The 23,853-nt window shown below is 43.3% G+C and overlaps 1 protein-coding gene across 1 annotated transcript in view; it reads left to right on the top strand.

The window, feature by feature from the left end:
- The window catches only part of DRD3 (dopamine receptor D3), a 96,141-nt gene extending 72,495 nt beyond the window's left edge, over positions 1–23,646 (top strand). Inside the window, exons 5-8 of the mRNA XM_004002934.6 lie at positions 8,009–8,205; positions 9,270–9,347; positions 15,266–15,611; positions 17,433–23,646. Coding sequence (XP_004002983.2) covers positions 8,009–8,205; positions 9,270–9,347; positions 15,266–15,611; positions 17,433–17,629 — 818 coding nt within the window. The 3' untranslated portion in view covers positions 17,630–23,646. The remainder of the gene's footprint in view (positions 1–8,008; positions 8,206–9,269; positions 9,348–15,265; positions 15,612–17,432) is intronic.
- The last annotated feature ends 207 nt before the right edge of the window (positions 23,647–23,853 follow it).

The following is a 23,853-nucleotide window of genomic DNA, read 5'->3' as shown; positions in this document are numbered from 1 at the left end:
GGGAGCCTGGTGGGCTGCCGTCTATGGGGTCACACAGAGTCGGACACGATTGAAGTGACTTAGCAGCAGCAGCAGCATTAGACTATAGTAAGTGAAAGTGGAATTCTCCAGGCCAGAATACTGGAGTGAGTAGCCGTTCCCTTCTCCAGGGGATCTTCCCAACCCAGGGATGGAACCCAGGTCTCCCATGTTGCAGGCAGATTCTTTACCAGCTGAGCCACCAGGGAAGCCCTTGAATACATCAGGGGCTTCATAAACTTGTGCTGAATGAATCAGTGGGTGAGTCCTCACCATCATTCTTTGCCCCTTAGCTGTTGAAATCAGTTGGCTTAGTAACCTCCTGGCCTTCCCTATTAGGCTTCAGTGCATGACTGCTGATGTTCTTAGGGAAAATGCTCCTCTGTACACGTTGCTCGTGGATTCATCATTCAGTAACTCGTGCTGACAGCACAGTACTGTTTCAGCTAAATAATCAAGACAAGGCACCTCGTTTCCTGGGGAAGCCTCGCTCTTGATGGCGGGGGGGGGGGGGCTCCCTGCTCTCACTACCTCCTCGGGATCGAGCAGAGAGAAGCTTTCAGAACTGCACCACTGTGTGTGGTGCTTCACTCTTCCCTGCCCACAGGATGCACTCCCAGGCCTTGCCTGGAGGAGGCTGAGGCAGGGCCCAGCTCACTGCCCATCCTCCTCCAATGTCACTCTGCCTGCTGACAGGCCTCACCAGCCACATAGTGTGGAGAAATTGTGGGAGAGGCTTCAAAACTCCGTCTAAGCTCAGGCAGCAGGTTCTTAGGGAAGGAAGGACAGGATAACAAGGCAGGCTCAGGGGGTGTCTTCATTGCTCAGTGACCCCAAAATAACTATGGCTTTCTCTGCTCTCTCTTCACTCTGTTTCTCATACATATGCTCTCAATATTTCTGATGGAAAATGCTTGCACATGGCAAAACATAAAGGGTAGTGATATATATATATATACACACACACGTATACTTACATGTAAAAGCAGGTACATCTTCCTCTACCCTTGACTGCCAGCGCCCATCCCCTCCCTAGAAGCAAACACCAATCTTCTTAAAAGATAAGACTTGAAACAAGTGCATACACACACGCACCCATGCATGCATACATGAGTGTGTGTGTGTGTGTGTGTGTGTGTCCATTTTTACAGAAACGGAAGCATGCTATACCCACTTTTGCTCCTGGCTTTTTAAATGTTGTAGTTAATGTATAAAGTATAGAGGTCAGCCTCCCAGAACCCAGAGAAGGATAAAGAAGTGGAGAAGGTCTAGCTGGGGAGACTCATGGAGACCCAGCACACCAAGGATGGCAACCAGATGAACAGGAGGAAAGTGACTCTACCACCCCTCTGACTCCCTCTCACTACAGACGTGGGGAGGTGCCTCCTCATTAGCGGAGACATGTCAGTCTCTGACAACAAGGGCGCTGATGGCAGGGGCGGGCTGGTCACTGCAGCATGGCTCCTTATAGACTCAGAAAGACCACCAGGCGCCACCCTCTCCCCACCCCCAACCCCATTTCCCCAGATGACCAGAAATGCCAATATGGTGATCACTGTTCAGAGTCTTAAGAGCCATTTCCTAAAGGATGAAGATACAGGCTTTGGTGAGAGGATATTAATTTTCCTTGAATTTCACCCCCTCCTCAGAGAATCAGAGAATTTGGAGTGGCTCATAAAGGTTCTGGTGGCAGTGTTGTCATTAAAATGCCTCACTGAGCACTAAACACATTCAGTTTGGTTTGTTTTCATTCTTACCTGTTGGTCCCTTCTCTCCTCTACAAATACTGTTCTATACAAGTCTGTCTCCAAATTTTCATTCCAAGTGAGACCTTCCCTTTCAAGTTCAAAAAGCTCAGTTCAGTTCAGTCACTCAGTCGTGTCCAACTCTTTGCAACCCCATGAATTGCAGCACGCCAGGCCTCCCTGTCCATCACCATCTCCAGGAGTTCACTCAGACTCACATCCATCGAGTCAGTGATGCCATCCAGCCATCTCATCCTCTGTCGTCCCCTCCTCCTGCCCCCAATCCCTCCCAGCATCAGAGTCTTTGCCAATGAGTCAGCTCTTTGCATGAGGTGGCCAAAGTACTGGAGTTTCAGCTTTAGCAACATTCCTTCCAAAGAAATCCCAGGGCTGATCTCCTTCAGAATGGACTGGTTGGATCTCCTTGCAGTCCAAGGGACTCTCAAGAGTCTTCTCCAACACCACAGTTCAAAAGCATCAATTCTTCGACACTCAGCCGTCTTCACAGTCCAACTCTCACATCCATACATGACCACAGGAAAAACCATAGCCTTGACTAGATGGACCTTAGTCGGCAAAGTAATGTCTCTGCTTTTGAATATACTATCTAGGTTGCTCATAACTTTTCTTCCAAGGAGTAAGTCTTTTAATTTCATGGCTGCAGTCACCATCTACGGTGATTTTGGAGCTCCCAAAAATAAAGTCTGACACTGTTTTCACTGTTTCCCCATCTATTTCCCATGAAGTGATGGGACCGGATGCCATAATCTTAGTTTTCTGAATGTTGAGCTTTAAGCCAACTTTTTCACTCTCCTCTTTCACTTTCATCAAGAGGCTTTTAGTTCCTCTTCACTTTCTGCCATAAGGGTGATGTCATCTGCATATCTGAGGTTATTGATATTTCAGAAAGTGAAGTCGCTCAGTCATGTCCAACTCTTTGCGAGTCCAAGGACTGTAGCCTACCAGGCTCCTCTGTCCATGAGATTTTCCAGGCAAGAGTACTAGAGTGGGTTGCCATTTCCTCCTCCAGGGGATCTTCCTGACCCAGGGATCGAACCCAGGTCTCCCGCATTGCAGGCAGACGCTTTACCGTCTGAGCCACCAGGTGTTTTGATATTTCAGAGGAGGTATATAATAAATAATCGTAAATGATATTAATAATAATAATAGCTGGCATTTAGTCTCACAACCTCTACATGAGACAGGATTTTTGTCTTTCACAGATAATGAAACTGAGGGTTTGGCATGAAAGTGAAAGTGACCTCATAGACTGTACAGTCCATAGAATTCTCCAGGCCAGAATACTGGAGTGGGTAGCCTTTCCCTTCTCCAGGGAATCTTCCCAACCCAGGGATCAAACCCAGATCTCCTTCATTGCAGGCAGATTCTTTACCAGCTGAGTCACAAGGGAAGCCTGAGGTTTGGCATAGTTAAGTAATAAACCCAAGGTCAGATAGTTAGTAAGTGGAGACCTGGGTCTCCCGCCTCAGGCTGCCTGGGCTCTGCCTACATCCAAAGACCAGGAAGCAGAATGAGGGGTCCAAGGCCCTCTCCTCTCTCATCAGTTCACGCCCAAGGCTACATCTTCTGAGGCCAGATTGTGGATTGGACAATCCCCACCCCTTCATCAAGATTGAGTGGATGTGCCAACACCTGTTGATGATGGGACAAAGTGCAAGTTTGTTGTGTCCCAGTGGTAGAGGGAAGCAGAGAGTTAAAATCCTAGAAAGAACATTGGCTTTGGGATCAAAACGACTGGAGGAACCCATCTGGGCTCCACCCCTTTCAGACTCCGTGATGTTGGGCCACTTACTGAATCTCTCTGAGCCTTTGTCAGCTCATCTGAGAATAGAGACAGTAATGGCACCTGCTTACAATGATTAGGTAAGACAATGTGTATAAAGCCCTCGGAATCACCCAGAAGATATCAGTTTTCTTCCCTTTTCTTTTCCAAGGCGGCACAAGTATCAGGTCTCACTCTGGCTGTTGGAGGAATCTCAACATCTGCTAATGAAGACAAAGTTGCAGGGCCCTCCTAGAGAGGAGGCCCAGGAGCATTTCAGGACATAAAGCAAGGACAAGGATGTGCCTCAATTCACATCGTCCATGATGGCAACATGTTTACTGGCTCTTTTCCCATCGCACCCTTGAGCAGAACAGGGATTCCCTGAAAAATAAACTTGCCTGCCTGTATTCAGCCACCACCTGCCCCACACTTCATTCAAACTTGGAGACCTGGCATTCTCAGCACGGAAGCCTTCCTCCTTTCTCTCATTGCATTCACTGCTCCTTTGATGGCCTCCACACCAGCAGGCCCTTTTCCAGGGGCTGCATCCCTCCTGGGAGCCTCTGCTCTGTTACTCTGTGAAAGTCCACCCAGCCTCCCAGGCCGCGTCCCTCTGTGACACTTAGCACAGCATACAGAGAGGATTGTCTGTCTGTCTAGACCGTGAGCTCCTTCAAGGGTAGACACCAAGTCTTACTCATCTTTGTAGCCCCGGTGTAGAGTGGTGTCTGGCATGTAATCATCAGTAAATTTTCTTTTTAAGTGAACTGTGAGCAGCACAAAGATGAATTAGATTTGCATTTCTCTAATATTTAGTGATGTTGAACATCTTTCCATGTATTTATTGGCCATCTGTGTAAATTGATACAGCCACGGTGGAGAACAGTATGGAGATTCCTTAAAAAACTAGGAATAAAACTACCATGAAAATGAAACATTAATCACTCATTTGTGCCTGACTCTTTGCGATCTCATGGACTGTAAACTGCCAGGCTCCTCTGTTCATGGAATTATTCAGGGAAGAATACTGGAGTGGGTAACTGTTCCCTTCTCCAGGAGATCTTCCCAACCCAGGAATTAAACCTGGGTCTCCTGAACTGCAGGCAGATTCTTTACCACCTAAGCCACAGGGAAGTGAACTACCCCAACAATCCCACTACTGGGCATATACCCTGAGAAAATCATAATTGAAAAAGACACATGTACCCCAGTGTTCATAGCACCACTATTTACAATAGCCAGCACATGGAAGCAACCTAGATGACCATCAGCAGACGAACAGATAAAGACGATGAGGTACATACACACAATGGAATATCACTCTGCCATGAAAAAGAACAAATTTGAGTCAGTTCTATGAGGTGGATGAACCTAGAACCTGTTACACAGAGTGAAGTCTATCAGAAAGAGAAGACATTATATTGTATATTAACACATTCAATATCACGGTAATCCAAGTCTATGCCCCAACCAGTAATGCTGAAGAAGCTGAAGTTGAATGGTTCTATAAAGACCTACAAGACTTTCTAGAGCTAACACCCAAAAAAAGATGTCCTTTTCATTATAGGGGACTGGAATGCAAAAGTAGGAAGTCAAGAAACACCTGGAGTAACAGGCAAATTTGGCCTTGGAGTGAAGAATGAAGCAGGGCAAAGGCTAATAGAGTTCTGCCAAGAGAACGCACTGGTCATAGCAAACACCCTCTTCCAACAACATAAGAGGAGACTCTACACATGAACATCACCAGATGGTTGACACCGAAATCAGACTGATTATATTCTTTGCAGCCAAAGATGGAGAAGCTCTATACAGTCAGCAAAAACAAGACCGGGAGCTGACTGTGGCTCAGATCATGAACTCCTTATTGCCAAATCCAGACTGAAATTGAAGAAAGTGGAGAAAACCACTAGACCATTCAGGTATGACCTAAATCAAATCCCTTATGACTATACAGTGGAAGTGAGAAATAGATTTAAGGGACTAGGTCTGACAGACAGAGTGCCTGATGAACTATGGACAGAGGTTCGTGACATTGTGCAGGAGACAGGAATCAAGACCATCCCCAAGAAAAAGAAATGCAAAAAAGCAAAATGGCTATCTGAGGAGGCCTTACAAATACCTGTGAAAAGAAGGGAAACGAAAAGCAAAGGAGAAAAGGAAAGATACACCCATTTGAATGCAGAGTTCCAAAGAATAGCAAGGAGAGATAAGAAAGCCATCCTCAGCGATCAATGCAAAGAAATAGGGAAAACAATAGAATGGGAAAGACTAGAGATCTCTTCAAGATATTTAGAGATACCAAGGGAACATGTCATGCAAAGATGGGCTCAGTAAAGGACAGAAATGGTAGGGACCTAACAGAAGCAGAAGATATTAAGAAGAGGTGGCAAGAATACAGAGAGGAACTGTACAAAAAAGATCTTCACGACCCAGATAACCTTGATGAGTGTGATCACTCACCTAGAGCCAGACATCCTGGAATGTGAAGTCAAGTGGGCCTTAGAAAGCATCACTACAAACAAAGCTAATGGAGGTGATAGAATTCCAGTTGAGCTATTTCAAGTCCTGAAAGATGATGCTGTGAAAGTGCTGTACTCAATATGCCAGCAAATTTGGAAAACTCAGCAGTGGCCACAGGACTGGAAAAGGTCAGTTTTCATTCCAATCACAAAGAAAGGCAATGCCAAAGAAGGCTCAGACTACCGCACAATTGCACTCATTTCACATGCTAGTAAAGTAATGCTCAAAATTCTCCAAGCCAGGCTTCTGAACCGTGAACTTCCAGATGTTCAAGCTGGTTTTAGAAAAGGCAGAGGAACCAGAGATCAAAATGCCAACATCTGCTGGATCATCAAAAAAGCAAGAGAGTTCCAGAAAAACATCTATTTCTGCTTTATTGACTATGCCAAAGCCTTTGACTGTGGATCACAATAAACTGTGGAAAATTCTGAAAGAGATGGGAATACCAGACCACATGACCTGCCTCTTGAGAAATCTGAATGCAGGTCAGGAAGCAACAGTTAGAACTGGACATGGAACAACAGACTGGTTCCAAATAGAAAAAGGAGTATGTCAAGGCTGTATATTGTCACCCTGCTTATTGAACTTATATGCAGAGTACATCATGAGAAACGCTGGACTGGATGAAACACAAGCTGGAATCAAGATTGCCGGGAGAAATATCAATAACCTCAGATATACAGATGACACCACCCTTATGGCAGAAAGTGAAGAAGAACTAAAGAGCCTCTTGATGAAAGTGAAAGAGGAGAGTGAAAAAGTTGGCTTAAAACTCAACATTCAGAAAACTAAGATCATGGCATCTGGTCCCATCACTTTATGGCAAATAGATGGGGAAATAGTGGCTGACTTTATTTTTCTGGTCTCCAAAATCATTGCATATGGTGATTGCAGCCATGAAAGTTATGACCAACCTAGACAGCATATTAAAAAGCAGAGACATTACTTTGTCAATAAAGGTCTGTCTAGTCAAGGCTATGGTTTTTCCAGCAGTCATGTAAGGATGTGAGAGTTGGACTATAAAGAAAGCTGAGTGCTGAAGAATTGATGGTTTTGAAGTGTGGTGTTGGAGAAGACTCTTGAGACTTGGACTGCAAGACTTGGATGGCATCACTGACTTGATGGACATGAGTTTGGGTGGACTCCAGGAGTTTGTGATGGTCAGGGAGGCCTGGCGTTCTGCGGCTCATGGGGTTGCAAAGAGTCGGACATGACTAAACAACTGAACTGAACTGAACTCAACACATGTCTATGGAATCTAGAAAAATGATATTGGTGGACATATTTGCAGGGAAGGAATGGAGACACAGATATATAGAACAGACTTGTGGACACAGTTGGGGAAGGAAAGAGTAGGATGAACAGGGAAAGTAGCATCAACATATATACACTACCAACTGTAAAACAGATAGCTGGTGAGAAGTTGCTATATAATACAGGGAGCAGAGGGGTGTGATGGGGGGATGGTGTTAATATAATCATGGCTGATTTGTGTTGTACAGCAGAAACCAACACAACATTGTTAAGCAATTTCCCTCTAATTAAGAAATAAATATATTTTTAAAAGATGAATTAGACCTCCTACAGAGGACAAGTGGACAATGTGGGTGTCTGAGATGGGATAGCTTCCCCCACAGCTTAACAATCAGGCCATGAGTGCTAATTACACAAAAGTGGTGACAGTAGAAAATGTGGGGCACAAAGGAAGTAGGAGTTGCTTCTGACTGAGAAACTCGGGGCAGGTAGCCTTCTCAGAGGAGGCAGCATGTAAACTGGGACGTGCGGAGGAGGAGACAAGACCGGCTCCCAGCACTTCTCAGACTTCCACTGCGGACGTGATGGTGGAGATGCCACATGTGGTGTGCAGCCTATTCTGTGCTCGCCTCTGAATCCCATACTTGGCCCACGACTTTGCTTTCTCCACTTCTCTCATGCACAGGAGACCCCAGCATCTGCTCCATCTCCAACCCTGACTTTGTCCTCTACTCTTCAGTGGTGTCCTTCTACCTGCCCTTCGGAGTGACTGTCCTCGTCTATGCCAGGATCTACGTGGTGTTGAGACAGAGGAGACGGAAGCGGATCCTCACTCGACAGAACAGTCAGTGCCTCAGTGTCAGACCCGGCTTCCCCCAACAGGTGAGCATCCTGGAGCGGCAGAAGGAAGACACGGCCTCCCAGCCTTGTGTCCAGCAGTGCATGCTTTTGCCTGTTCTGCCCATCGGGGACACACATCTGCCACCTTTTAACCTGCAGATATTGGCTAGGCCTTGGAGGAAATCCAATCTCAACAGTGCACTGACAGTCTTCCCTAGAGCACCCTTTCTGGGCTTGTTCTGCTTCCTTTCAAAGTCTCTCATTGCCCTCAATGAGAGGGCTGTTCAGATATCACACAGGTATGAAATTTCAGTGTAGCAGCTTTACCATTCACTGCTGCTGGGTTTCCAGGAATGACGTTTTGGCCAGACCATTCACATCAAGAATCACTAGGGGTCTGTTGAAATTTCTTTTCCTTTCTAGATCTGCCTCTGTGTCATGGCGCTAACCAGCTGGTGGAATGGGATGCTGATGGCACATTTTGTTAGGTCTTTTGAGGCTCTGAAAAGGAAGTTCATTGAAATATTCCAATTGCTTGGGCTGTAAATTCTGCTTATTCCAGTGCCTAGTACATGGTTCAAGTGTATTCATTTGAAGCATGAATGGATACATACCTATCACTAGCAACTGCTAAGCAAGAGACAGCAGGGATATTATACAGCCTCTACCTTCATGGAGTTTAAAACCTTAGATAAGCAAATAAAACACACCTACACCCAAAATTAATGAGCAGCCCCAAACTGAATGGAATGTTTGCCATAGTGAGATGAAGACAACTAAGCACATAAATATTAAATGCTGGAGAGGTTATGAGAAAATAAAGTCAATATGCTCAGAAAAGGGCTTCATAGAGTAAGAACTGAGTGTGATCTTGAAGGTAGGTCCAAACTGGACATGTAGATCAACCTGTAATGACTTGAGTGAGAATCATAATCTCAAACTGAACGTCCCAAAGCTTGGGTGGAACAGGAATATTAGCCCCCATGAAATAGGAGGTCAGGACCCAAGACTGAGGATATGAACACATTGTATTCATATAGCGTCATCTATATGACCCAACTATATAGAGCTTAACACACAACTGTTTCTCCTTCAACCCACCCTAGTCTTCGTGTCTACGGTTGCACCCCATTCGGCAGTTTTCAATAAGGGCCAGATTTCCATCAGATGCCACAGGGAAAATGGTAAGTAAGCCATGCCTTTGGTTGTAGTAAAAGAATAAGAGACCCCTTCTCAAGACAATGGCTTGACTCGATTCTACTTCCACCCCAAAATGAATTTGGCCCCAGTTTCCTACTTGGATTTATGATAAATAACAAACCTGAGAATCTGTCAAATTTAAGCTTCAGAATAGGCATTATCAAGTGATATTCCAGAAGCATGTGACTCTTGGGGTAGAGCCCAATGACTGGAGCCAGTGACTCTTAGATGTGTTGTGGAGTTTACTATCCAGAACCACCTGCATTAGAGGGAAAGGATATCACTGAAACAGACATAGGCAGAGCCAAGAAAAGTAGAAAAAGGAGACTAATGGGAGAATTTCGTGTGCCCAATTGCCATCAAATATGGGGAAAACCAAGACATTTTCATAGCTGCCCTAATTCTTATCCTTCCCATTCAAACCAGCCCTGACTCCCTAAGCAAGCCAAGTGCCAAATGAAGCCTAGAAGTGTTAGATAAAAGACCAGTATCCCTCTCCCTGAACTCCACAGCTAAGTAAATATTAGGAATAAAGCTTCAAAAACCCATAATGATGAATGACAGAGCCTTGTTTAATTTCTGTATAGTTCAGTCTCTCAGTCGTGTCCAACTCTTTGCAACCCCATTAACCACAGCACGCCAGGCTTCCCTGTCCATCACCAACTCCCGGAGTTTACTCAAACTCATGTCCATTGAGTTGGTGATGCCATCCAACCATCTCATCCTCTGTTGTCCCCTTATCCTCCTGCCTTCAATCTTTCTCAGCATCAGGGTCTTTTCAAATGAGTCAGTTCTTTGCATCAGGTGGCCAAAGCATTGGAGTTTCAGTTTCAATATCCATCCTTCCAATGAATATTCAGGACTGATTTCCTTTAAGATGGACTGGTTGGATCTCCTTGCAGTTCAAGAAGTCTCAAGAGTCTTCTGCAACACCACAGTTCAAAAACATCAATTCTTCAGCACTTAGCTTTCTTTATAGTCATGTATAGTCACATCCATACATGACTGCTGGAAAAACCGTAGTGTTGAGTAGATGGATGTTTGTTGGCAAAGTAATGTCTCTGCTTTTTAATGTGCTATCTAGGTTGGTCATAACTTTTCTTCCAAGGAGCAAGCGTCTTCTAATTTCATGGCTGCAGTCACCATCTGCAGTGATTTTGGAGCCCAAAAATATAAAGTCTCTCATCGTTTCCGCTGTTTCCCCATCTATTTGCCATGAAGTGATGGGACCAGATGCCATGATCTTAGTTTTCTGAATGTTGAGTTTTAAGCCAACTTTTTCACTCTCCTCTTTCACTTTCATCAAGAGGCTCTTTAGTTCTTCTTCACTTTCTGCCATAAGGGTGGTGTCATCTGTATATCTGAGGTTATTGATATTTCTCCCAGAAATCTTGATTCCAGCTTGTGTTTCATCCAGTCCAGCATTTCTCATGATGTACTCTGCATATTAGTTAAATAAGCACAGTGAGCATATACAGCCTTGACATACTCCTTTTCCTATTGGAATCAGTCTGTTGTTCCATGTCCAGCTCTAATTGTTGCTCCCTGACCTGCATACAGATTTCTCAGGAGGCATGTCAGGTGGTCTGGTATTCCCATCTCTTTCAGGATTTTCCATAGTTTGTTGTGATCCACATAGTCAAAGGCTTTGGTGTAGTCAATAAAGCATAAGTAGATGTTTTCTGGAACTCTCTTGCTTTTTTGATGATCCAGTGGATGTTGGCAATTTGATCTCTGGTTCCTCTGCCTTTTCTAAATCCAGCTTGAATGTCTGGAAGTTCTGGGTTCATGTACTGTTGAAGCCTGGCTTGGAGAATTTTGACTACTACTTTGCTAGCATGTGAGATGAGTGCAATTGTGTGGTAGTTTGAACATTCTTTGGCATTGCCTTTCTTTGTGATTGGAATGAAAAGTGACCTTTTCCAGTCCTGTGGCCACTGCTGCATTTACCAAATTTGCTGGCATATTGAGTGCAGCACTTTCACAGCATCATCTTTTAGGATTTGAAATAACTCAACTGGAATTCCATCACTTCCACTAGCTTTGTTCATAGTGATGCTTCCTACGACCCACCTGACTTCACATTCCCACCAGAATTTGTCTGGCTCTAGGTGAGTGATCATACTATCATGATTATCTGGGTAATGAAGCTCTTTTTTGTACAGTTCTTCTGTGTATTCTTGCCACTTTTCTTAATATCTATATAGTTTACTAACAATTTTTAAACAGGCCTCATATAGCAGTTACATACTCTTGCTGCAAATGATTTTTTTTTAGTAGATAGGAGGTTTAAAGTTACCTACAACAAATCCAAGGTCTGAGAAGGCTCCAAGGGCAAATGAAGGAAACGTAGTGACTACGTAGGAGAGATTGGAGAATCAAGAAGCTGGCATTGTCTGGAGTGTGGAGAATTAGACTCTGTCCTGCCATCTGGGAATGGAGGGCTCTGCCAGCCAGATCCCAAGGAGTCCAGTGTTTCTTCATGTCAGCCAGAGAGGTAGTGATAAAAGTTTGCAGAGAGAGCTGAAAAATATGCTCAGTAATGTGAGAACAGGAAGAATCACTTTCCTTCTGTGGGACTGAATTTCCAAATCTGTGAAAGGGAGACAGGCTGCATTAGATCAGTGTTCTCCAATGTGAGATTTCATAAGCACTCTCAGAAATTTGTCCCTGGCCCTTTCGTTTCAGAAATAATGCACCTTTTAGAAGATCACTAGATGTCAGCTCAGTCATAAATATAATCTTATAAATGGTAGGCTGGATACATCACAATGTACTTATATTAATTATTAGAAAATTCTATCAAAATGAAAACCAAATTTTAAAAAAACATATTATGATAGAATCCCTACAAACACATCTGTGAGCAGTTTATAAAACACGAAATTATCTTGAAGGCCACTTGCATTCATTCATTCATTTATTCAGCAATGTTTCTGAGTGTGTGTAGTACACTGCCCCTGAGTATTTGGAAGACTATGATTCCTTGAACTAAGGAGAGACCAGTGAAAGTTCTTGGTTGTTGACACTGACTAACATGTAAAAAAGGAATTTACTGGAAGGATATCAAGGAGCTCAAGCTTAACAAGAAGGCTAAAGAACAGCTTCCGAAGATGCTGTTCATGCCTAAGGAACAGTCTGGGTAGAATAGTGAGGACACTGGATACTGACTGTCACCACTGCTAGATGAATTCTGAAGTCTTGCTTCATGAGCAAGTTCAAGGTTGTAGGTGCAAGTCTCCAACTGGCTGGGCTTGGTTCATGTGTTCATGAGCCAGAGTTCTAGCTGCCCTGTGGGGAGGTCAGGGAGAGTGAATATCTGATTTTCAGTACAGGTATTGGGGAATCTTTCTTCTACTCAAGATTTACACAGTATCTGAGTTTTCAAACGTGGGAAGAAGTGCTGTTGTTGAGCACACACACATCCTCAAAATACCCAAAACATCTGCATATCATCAATTTTCTACTCTGAGTCTGCTCACCCCAAACCTATTTCTTTTTATTTTTTTTCTGTTTTATAAGTGAGGCTCAGAGACATTTAATTAACTTGCCCAAGGATGCATCTAAGTAGTAGGAAGCTGAGATGAAAATCCTGAGTTTTTAACCTTTCTGTTATTAAAAATTTCAAAAGTAAAAAAGTAGAAAGACAAATATAACTAAGCCTTCAGTAGCCATCAGCCAAGCTCAGCAATTATCAGCTCATGGCCCTGTCTTCTTTCAACTACATGCCTACCTACATTCATACACCCCACTGGATTGTTGTGAAGCAGATCGCAAACATAATAACATTTTAACCAAAAATATGCTATAAGACTCTATACGCCAACAAATTTGGAAAACTCAGCAGTGGCCACAGGACTGGAAAAGGTCAGTTTTCATTTCAATTCCAAATAAAGGCAACGCCAAAGAATGCTCAAACTGCTGCACAATAGCACTCATCTCACATGCTAGTAAAGTAATGCTCAAAATTCTCCAAGCCAGGCTTCAGCAATACGTGAACCATGAACTCCCTGATGTTCAAGCTGGTTTTAGAAAACGCAGAGGAATCAGAGATCAAATTGCCAACATCTGCTGGATCATGTAAAAAGCAAGAGAGTTCCAGAAAAACATCTATTTCTGCCTTATTGACTATGCCGAAGCCTTTGACTATGTGGATCACAAAAAACTGTGGAAAATTCTGAAAGAGATGGGAATACAGACCACCTGACCTGCCTCTTGAGAAATCTGTATGCAGGTCAGGAAGCAACAGTTAGAACTGGACATGGAACAACAGACTGGTTCCAAATAGGAAAAGGAGTACGTCAAGGCTGGATATTGTCACCCTGCTTATTTAACTTATATGCAGAGTACATCATGAGAAACGCTGGACTGGAAGAAACACAAGCTGGAATCAAGATTTCTGGGAGAAATATCAATAACCTCAGATATACAGATGATACCACCCTTATGGCAGAAAGTGAAGAGGAGCTAAAAAGCCTCTTGATGAAAGTGAAAGAGGAGAGTGAAAAAGTTGGCTTAAAACTCAACATTCAGAAAACTAAGATCATGGCATCTGGTCCCATCACTTCATGGGAAATAGATGGGGAAACAGTGGAAACAGTGTCAGACTTTATTTTGGGGGGCTCCAAAATCACTGCAGATGGTGACTGCAGCCATGAAATTAAAAGACGCTTACTCCTTGGAAGAAAAGTTATGACCAACCTAGACAGCATATTCAAAAGCAGGGACATTACTTTGCCGACTAAGGTCCATCTAGTCAAGGCTATGGTTTTTCCTGTGGTCATGTATTGATGTGAGAGTTGGACTGTGAAGAAGGCTGAGCGCCAAAGAATTGATGCTTTTGAACTGTGGTGTTGGAGAAGACTCTTGAGAGTCCCTTGGACTGCAAGGAGATCCAACCAACCCATTCTGAAAGAGATCAGCCCTTGGATTTCTTTGAGAGGAATGATGCTAAAGCTGAAACTCCAGTACTTTGGCCACCTCATGAGAAGAGTTGACTCATTGGCAAAGACTCTGATGCTGGGAGGGATTGGGAGCAGTAGGAGAAAGGGATGACCGAGGATGAGATGGCTGGATGGCATCATGGACTCAATGGACGTGAGTCTGAGTGAACTCCAGGAGATGGTGATGAACAGGGAGGGCTGGCGTGCTGTGATTCATGGGGTCGCAAAGAGTCGGACAGGACTGAGCGTCTGAACTGAACTGAAAGGATATGGGCTGTTTTATAAAACATATAACCACAATACCACATCACACTAACAAATTTAATAATAATTCCTCCCTGGTGGCTCATATGGTTAAGAATCTTCCTGCAGTGTAGGAGACCTGGGTTCAATCCCTAGGTCTGGAAGATCCCCTGGAGAAGGGAATGGCTACCCACTCCAGTATGAGGAATCTGGTGGGCTACAGTACAAGGGGTCACAAAGAGTCAGACAGGACTGAGCAACTAACACACACACAATGTTAAATGTTCATTCAAATTTCCTCAAATGTCAGGTGAATTTTTATAGATGGTTTATTTGCATCAAAATTCAAGTAAGACCCATACTTTGCAACTAGTAGGTGGTGTTGTTGTCATTGCAATTTATTTGTTGAAGAAATTGAGTCATTGGTCTGTACTTTCCCATATTCCAGATTTTTCTCCTTACCTCCTAATGGTGTCATTTAACATATCCAGGTCACTCTACCTCAGAAAGTCCAGGCTATAATTCTATGCTCCCCTCCTCAAGGGATTATTGTAATTCTCAGATGTTCTATGTGTGGTAGGTGTTTTTGGTTGTAAAGGCACAAGCACATTTTGTTTACCATAACTTCCCATGAGCCCACCACTCTCAGAAGCACCCTCTGTAGGTTTCACAGAATGATGGTTTCTTTTTCCTTCATTGCACTATTTCCCTTTCAGGAACATTCAGAAGATAAACAATATCCCCAGAAACGTCAGGACCCACTCCTGTTACATCTACAGCCCCTCTCCCCTGGCCAGACACACATGGAGCTGAAACGCTACTACAGCATCTGCCAAGACACTGCCTTGGGAACACCAGGCTTCCAAGAAGGAGAGGGAGACTTGCAAAGGGAAGCGAAGACTCGGAACTCCCTCAGCCCTACCATGGCATCTAAACTCAGCCTAGAGGTTCGAAAACTCAGCAATGGCAGGTTATCCACATCCCTGAGGCTGGGGCCCCTGCAACCTCGGGCAGTGCCACTGCGGGAGAAGAAGGCAACCCAGATGCTGGTCATTGTGCTTGGTGAGTTTGAGTCATGTTAAGCTGGGATAGGTTGGATTACGTTGGGTTAGGCTGAATTCAGTGGAGCTGGTAGAGGATACTTGGGTAACCATATTTAACAGAAATTAGAAATCTGACAACTTTAATACTTGTAAATGTTAATATTTATAAATGTTTAGAATGTAAAGAGTTTGTGAATACATCTTAATGCTGATGGAAATTCAAAACACTTAGACCGAAATTTATAAAACCAAACAAGTCACTTAACTGAGCTGTGTTTTGCGTCTAACACTGGAATTATAATGGATAAACCAAATAATAAATAAGACAACAATTCAATAAAGCCATCTGGCACATATTGGATATTTACTAAATGCTTACCTATTTTAAAATATTGAGGGGGGAAATGAGGATACAAAAAGACTACTGTCATGATATTATAACATCTAGATTAAATATAAAGAAAAAAAGACTGAAAATTAATTCACGCAGATGTCAAAAGTGATTGACTGTATGCTGCTGCTGCTAAGTCATGTCAGTCGTGTCCGACTCTGTGCGACCCCATAGATGGCAGCCCACCAGGCTCCCCCGTCCCTAGGATTCTCCAGGCAAAAGAACACTGGAGTGGGTTGCCATTTCCTTCTCCAATGAATGAAAGTGAAGAGTGAAAGTGAAGTCGCTCACGTGTCCGACTCTTAGCGATCCCATGGAGTGCAGCCTACCAAGCTCCTCCGTCCATGGGAGTTTCCAGGCAACAGTACTGGAGTGGGTCGCCAGTGCCTTCTCCAATAGTGGTTGATTATTTTACTTTTTTTACTTTTCCATATTTACCAAGTTTTCCATAATGTATAAAACCGGAACTAGTTTTTATAGTAGAAAAATACAAACTTTATTTAAATAAAGAAATTAAAAATTGATAAGTTGCAGATAACATATAGAGTTAGTTAAGGTAACCATAGTCTGTTCCAATGAGTCAGTTCTTTGCATCAGATGGCCAAAGTATTGAAGTTTCGGGTAACCATATTTAATAAAAATTGGAAATCCAACAACTTTAATACTTGTAAATGTTAATATTTATGAATGTTTAGAATGTAAAGAGTTTGTAAATATATCTTAATGCTGGTGGAAATTCAGAATTGACTCATTGGGAAAGACCTTGATGCTGGGAAAGCTTGAAGGTGGGAGGAGAAGGGGATGACAGAGTATGAGATGTTTGGATGGCATCATCAACTCGATGGACATGAGTTTCAGTAAGCTTCGGGAATTGATGATGGACAGGGAAACCTGATGTGCTGCAGTCCTTGGGGTTGCAAAGAGTCGCACATGACTGAGTGACTGAACTGAACTGTATCCTGTTCACTGGCAGAGACAAGCCCCCAACTTGTCATATCTTAGGGACTTCTCATATCCAGGGAATCCCTATGTTAATCTCCTTAACAGCCTTAATTATGTCAATTGCATCTTCAAGGTCTTCCCCTATCAATGCCAAGAATCATATCTTTCATGGATAGACATAAAATCAACATTTGAATTGAACTGAGAAGTAGACAAGTCTAATGAAGAATTATCTAAAGATCAAACTAGAAAACTGACTTGGGAGAAAGGTCTAGGATGAATCAAAGATGTAAGGATCTAGTTTTCTCATCTCAAAAAAAAAGAAAGAAAGAAAGTGACTAATCATACCTGTTTCATAGGTTTGGTGTAAAAATTAGAAGTTTAAAATTAAAATTAAACTTGCAGCACACTGGCTGCCATTAAGTAGACAAGTGGGACTCATTTTCATGCTGCAACAAAGGAAGTAAACAAATCCCTGACCCAGTTTTTTTTCCCTTTGCAACCTAGGGACCTTCATTGTCTGCTGGCTGCCCTTCTTCTTGACCCATGTTCTCAATACCCACTGCAGAGCATGCCACGTGTCCCCACAGCTCTACAGTGCCACCACGTGGCTGGGCTATGTGAATAGTGCCCTCAACCCCGTGATCTATACCACCTTCAACATCGAGTTCCGGAAAGCCTTCCTCAAGATATTGTCCTGCTGAAGGAGGATAGGAGAGAAGACTCCCTGTGCCCACCTTTAGCTGCCAGGCCACAGTGCTGCTGGCCAAGACCTGCTCAGAATGATGGTGCAATGTTTTCTGAATGGGGAAGGAAGGAGATCCCTGGAGCAAGGATGTCCCTGTGTGGCAGGTGTCACCAACTACTTCTTCCAGAACAGCATGTTCTACCTCCCCAGCTAAAATCTGACTTCAGTCTGGCAATCTTGAAGTGGTTTAGGGCCCCTGAATGATAAGCAATAAGTCAGAGAGAAGCTGATAGAACACGATTCTACACACAAACATAATTGTCATCAGAGGCAAGATTCATTACAGTGAAGGAAAAAATGAACAGAGCTCATAATTTTCAGCTTGCCAGGGGTCCTTGAAATCTCAGCCAGTAAACCATCTAGCAGACAGCCAGTCTCTCTTCCTTCAAATTTCTAATTAACTGTCAGGCTAACCTTGTACTTTCATGGGCCCACTCTCTCTGGTCATTCCTTTCATTCACTGCATCCTAAAATATAACAGTGCTTCCACCTCTCCATAGACTCTGACTGGCTACATTTAGTTTGGGAAATTCCTCATCCTGAGAGACATGGTCCCACACTGGGACCTGGGATTCATTTTAAACCCTGCTACCCCTGTATTTTGGGCTTCCTTGGTGGCTCAGTGGTAAAGAATCCACCTGCCAAGCAGGAGACATGGGTTCAATCCCTGGGTCAGGAAGATCCCCTGAAGAAGGAAATGGCTACCCACTCCATTATTCTTGCCTGGGAAATCCCATGGGCAGAGAAGCCTGGTGTGCTATGGTCCACGGGGTCACAAAAGAGTCAGATATGACTGAGTGACTAACAACAACAATCTCTGTATTTTAGCTCTAGCTAAGAAGCCCCTTTGACTCCATTCCCTTACTTTCAGAGTGTCAGCTTCAGAGTAATTCAAGGTGCGAGTGGAGTGAAAAAGGAAGGACAATTCTCTCTATAGTATCACTATTGAAACGTATGGTTCAGAACAAGCTTTGGATGTGCTTTTCATAATCTCATGTGAGGTTTTCCTACGCAGACATCTCCATCTCCTGCTTAACAGAGATCCAATACTTTCAGACCCGGAAACCCATTGAGTAATAAGTGTCCACAAGGTGCCATTCATCTCCCAGATTCTGAATATATGACAATGAATAATATAGCTCCTGCCCTCAAGGCGCCCACCACCTGCTCCAGTGTTTGACTGTTCACTTGTCTCAGGGTGGTAGGGACTCACCTAAGCTACCAGAGGACCCCAGAACTGAGACCAAGTAGCTGTCCAAAGTCATCATAAGGACAGTCTTTGAAAAGTCCTAATGCAGATGCTAAACATTATCCTCCGACAATTTAGATTAAAGGTATAATAGAAACAATGTGTAAATGTCATTCAAAATTGCATTTAGAAGAAACTTGAATATTCTCACATTTACCTTTTTACCTACAGAAGCTCTTTCTTATTGATTACAGGATCAATAAAATCTGTGGATAATTTATGAAACATTATCATCCTGAGTTTCAATAAATTTATTGTTAAGACCTGTTAGTGCATAGGCATGACAGATATTTGCTGCAATGCTGTTAAAACCTTAAAATGCACAGGAACTCTATATGGAATCCAAGGCTTCCTTTGCCCCTTCTTATTCCTTTAACCCGTAAGTGTATATAAGGAGGCAATATACACCCCCGCCCTGGGGCCACCCCAGTGAATCAGCTACTATTACTCCTCAATGCTTTAATTGCCAATATTTTAAAATATTATTGTCCATAACAATGCTGTCTGCCCACTAGTTCTTGTACCTGACGCCATCTGGCACAATAGGTTTATGGAACAAGTAGAACTAGGGACTGAGACAATTAAATATCAGAAGAAGTCAAAGTATGTAACTCCTAAGTTTTTCTATGCAAAACAAACAGCAACATAGGTGGGACAATGGGGTGAAAGATCATAGAATTTCATATCAAAATCAGAGTCCTAAAAGGGGAAATATAAATAGCATCAGTACTCAAAATATATGTGAAGAACAGTGATAGCAAATATTTTGTACCATTTATTTATATCAGGTCATCCAACCATTATGATAACTTCAGAAAGATAAATATTTTGTACATAAGGAAACTGGGGCAGAGGGAGGTTAACAGGTTTGCCTTAGTCACACAGTCAGTAAGTGGCAGAGCCAGGATAAAAAGTTCGTCTGCCTGATTCCTAAACTCATGCAATTAACTAATGAGAGTGGTAAAGGGGTGGGGAGAAAAAGATGGAACAAAGATCCCCAGAAGAGTCTTAGCCTGCCCCACTCACCTCCACTTAGACTCTCTTGAAAGTCCAAGGCATTACTCTCACCCTCCTTTCATGTTCAACCTCTGAACCAGTCACATGGGACATTCATAATCTGTTTTTGCAGAATCATGGAACAGACCTGAGGAAATATTGGTTCTATCCTCTCCTTCATTCACAGAAAAGGAAACTGAGGCCCAGAATTGTTGTCCCACCACTGGTTGACAGACAAGTACTCGAATCTGCTAAATCCTAGTTCAGTACTCTTTCTACTTTACCACACTGCCTGCAAGCCCCATAAAGATCATAAACTCCATACAGATACAAGGACAAAGTCCTACTGTCATCTCCATCACTAAACTGAGGCACTCTTCCCCTCCATAGTATCTATTGGGAAACAACATCTCCTTTCCAGAATTTCCTTCTGAGCCAGGAAGAGCCCCTTAAGGGAATCCCAAACACACCTTCCAAGCACTCATTTCAGCCTCTTCATCCTGAGGTTCTGCATTCTGCCTCCTCCACCTCTCCATTCCCGGCACGAATCAGCACACTCAACCTCAGAGCTCGCTACTTCCAGAACCAGCATGATCAAGTATCCCAGGAGAGATACTGGCCTGAATAAAGTAGGGCAGAGTTCTTGGGGCAAACCAGGTCTGGAATCCAAAGACACCTAAGAGCAGTCCATACTGTTTGGGTGAAATGTAAACAGTGTGGATATCCAAACAGATGACAACCAACATTCAACTTTAGGTCTGAAGTAAATATTTTCTTCTTCTACAACACCATCCTAAAAAAAATTCCATTCATTACTCATTTACTAAATTAACCCCTTATTCAATAAATATTGATTGGTTACTTTCTTTGTGCTAAGCATGGCGCTTGATGCTGGGAAATAGGAGCAAGGAAGCTAGAGTCCTTGTTTTCAGCAGCTTGTGGTCCAGTGGGGAGATAAAATGCCTGTGCACAGTGATGACCTGCTTGTCACCTATTTTAAAGGGAATTCATGGTGTCTGGAAATCCCATATTCAACCTTGAGAGGGCTTTGCAGACATGCCATAGTTGAGACATAATTAAAAAGTAGAAAGAGTGTTCCAGACAGAGAAAACCTCTGAAAGAATAAGAGAACAAACAAGGAACATGCAAGGTACCTCAAATAATTCCATCTGGCTATAGAGAAGAGACCCTAGAGATAAGACAGGAAAGGGCTTCATTGCTGGCAACACCCTCCAGCTCTGCAAAAATGGCTGCTGAGCTGGTGGTGACATCTCTCACAGAAACTCTCAAGATTTTGCCTCTGCTTTCCTCCACGTGGGCAACACACATCACAGCACATTTACTGCCGACTAATCTAACTACTTCTCTCTGAATTATGATGAATTTCGGTAGAAGCAGAATTCAATTTGAATTTCTGCTCTTTTGTCTACAAGAAGAGGTATGACTTGTTTGGTGGCTGTGCAGTCAAAGATGGCTAAAATTAAGAGAGTTTAGTTCAGAAATCAAGGGAGTTTAGATCAGAAATCAAGGGAGGTCAGACAAAGAGATTTGTTTTCCTGAATGCTCAGGTCAGAATTAAAGAGGGAGAAAGGTTAAGGCATTTGCTAAGAATGGGCTCTCTCTTGGAGATCCTGACTCCCAGGCCTGTGCTCTGATTGTCTGGTATCTGCTGACATCAGAAAACTGAAAAAGCTTAATTTGAATCAACACACAGAGAGCAGCAAGGGGATGACAGGCAATTAATTTGATTCCTCCTTTCTACCTAATTCTCTCCTCATCAGCTCAGAAAGGGAGTGAGTTTCCATGACTACCTTCTGACACACGGAGGCTCAGTTGAGGGTGATGCCAGTGTCAGCTCTGCTTTGTAACACACACTGGTGAGGACAAACCCGAAGTCTATGCCAAGCACAAGACCTGGAACCTCTTGCTCCACCTGCCCTCACTTCAATTAATCACCCAGCCTCTACCATTGTGCATCAAGTCCCTGCTTTGTGCAGTCTGCTGGATACCAGGAGGAGAGGATATGTGGCCGTGGGCCACCAAGGATGGATATGTGCCAGAGAGGGAGCTGGGCTGAACCCAAGGTGCCTCTGACCAGCTTCTGGGAAAAACAATGGACAGAAATGAGAGAAAGACTGGAGGACTAGCAGGGACAAGTGACCTTGGGCAGCTGTTTCGCCTCTATGAGCACCAACTTCTTCATAGTAAAATGGTGACCTGAAGACCGAGCCTTCCTCACAGGCCATTTAAAGATCAAATAGCTAATATTAGAAGTGCTTGGTCAACTACAAAGCTCTAACGAATGTAAGAGATTATTATTATTATTGATATTGTTGTTACTAATATTATCACTTCCCCCCCGAGGCAGCTATTTCTACCCTATCTGGTTCACAGTGCACCTTTCTCTCTCCTTGCTGGTTCTCTAATTGTCTCAAGTTATTAAGCACAGTCTGTTCAGCCTCCCACATGAAACTGATATTTTTCTTGTCTTTTATTCCCCAAATGTGCCCAGGATCCTTGGCTGAATCTGTAGTCAGATTGTTAGGCAATTGGATAGTTCCCTTTCACTGTTCACACAGCCAAGTGCTCAAGTGTAGCATGATCTAACACCAGACTGACAGCAGATGCTTGCTTGCTAAAGTGACCTTGGGGCCTCTGTCCCTCTCCCGGCCAAGAAAACAGAGCCGCACACATCTATTTCTCAGGACTTTCCAGCTTTGTTCTTCATGATGTCTGAGGCTAACACACTTTCCTCTTCCTCTGTCTATTTCTTCCTGACCAAGACGAGTGCTTTGGTTTCCTGGAGCTACTAATTACCACAAACTGAATGGCTTGAAACAACAGAAGTTTCTTCTTTCATGATTCTGGGAACTGGAGTCCAAAGTCAAAGTGTTGGCAGGACCATGCTCTCTCTGAAGGCTGTAAGGGAAGAGCCTTCGTTGCCTCTTCTAGTTTCTGGTGGCTGCCAGCAATCCTTGGTATTCGTGGCAGCACAACTCCAGGCTCTGCTTCCATCTCCGTATGGCATTCTCTTCCGTGTGTCCGTGTCCAAGCCTCACTCTTTTTAGAAGTCTTTGAATTAGGTCCCACCCTAATCTGATATAACCCCATTTTAACTCGATTACATCTACAAAGACCCTATTTCCAAATCAGATCACATTTACAGATTCTGGGGAATTAGGACATATCTTTTTGTGGGAACACAACTAAATCCATAAAATATGGTGAGGGTGATCTGAAAGGAGGGAGGACTTAGAACCCGGAAGACTTGGGGAAGTGTATAAATGCTCTGTTATTCAGTATTACCTGCTGCTGCTCAGTCATGTTTGACTCTTTTGTGACACTTTGGACTAGCCCTCCAGGCTCCTCTGTCCATAGGATTTTCCCAGCAAGAATATTGGAATGGGTTGCCATTTGCTCCTCCAGGGGATCCTCCCAACCTGGGGATCGAACCCACATCTTCTGTGTCTCCTGAATTGCAGGTGTATTCTTTACCCATCATTCAGTATAAGAGGCCTGATTTCAGCCTTGGCATATGGTCCTTTTAGTGACCCAAGTTGAGTCTGCAGACTTCCTGGAGCTCAACTTTATTATCAGTGAAAGTGATAAGTCTGAATTCTTAACCTATGATGAGACAACTTAAAAAATTCTAGAGGGATATAAATTATCTTCTGAGTCCTAAAAGCCTATGCATATGCTTATTAATAAAAGTCAAAACTGTTCAAAAACAATTCTAAGCTGCTTCTCTGTGTCTTAAGGGGGAAAAAAGGAGTGCAACAGCAAACTCACTGGGGCTGAGGAGGAAAGCTGATGGAATATCACATAAATTTCCTATTCCATGTAGCACCACTTCAGATTGACTAAGGTGGAAGAGGGTACTTTTCCCTTTAAGAAAAACTGACATAATTGAGTCTTGTATTATGGTTTGAGCAGAC

This window comes from Ovis aries, chromosome 1 (assembly GCF_016772045.2).
Source record: "Ovis aries strain OAR_USU_Benz2616 breed Rambouillet chromosome 1, ARS-UI_Ramb_v3.0, whole genome shotgun sequence".
Classification (NCBI taxonomy): Eukaryota; Metazoa; Chordata; class Mammalia; order Artiodactyla; family Bovidae; genus Ovis; species Ovis aries.
Note: the sequence above shows the minus strand (reverse complement) of the source record. Positions and strands in the feature narration are given on the sequence as shown.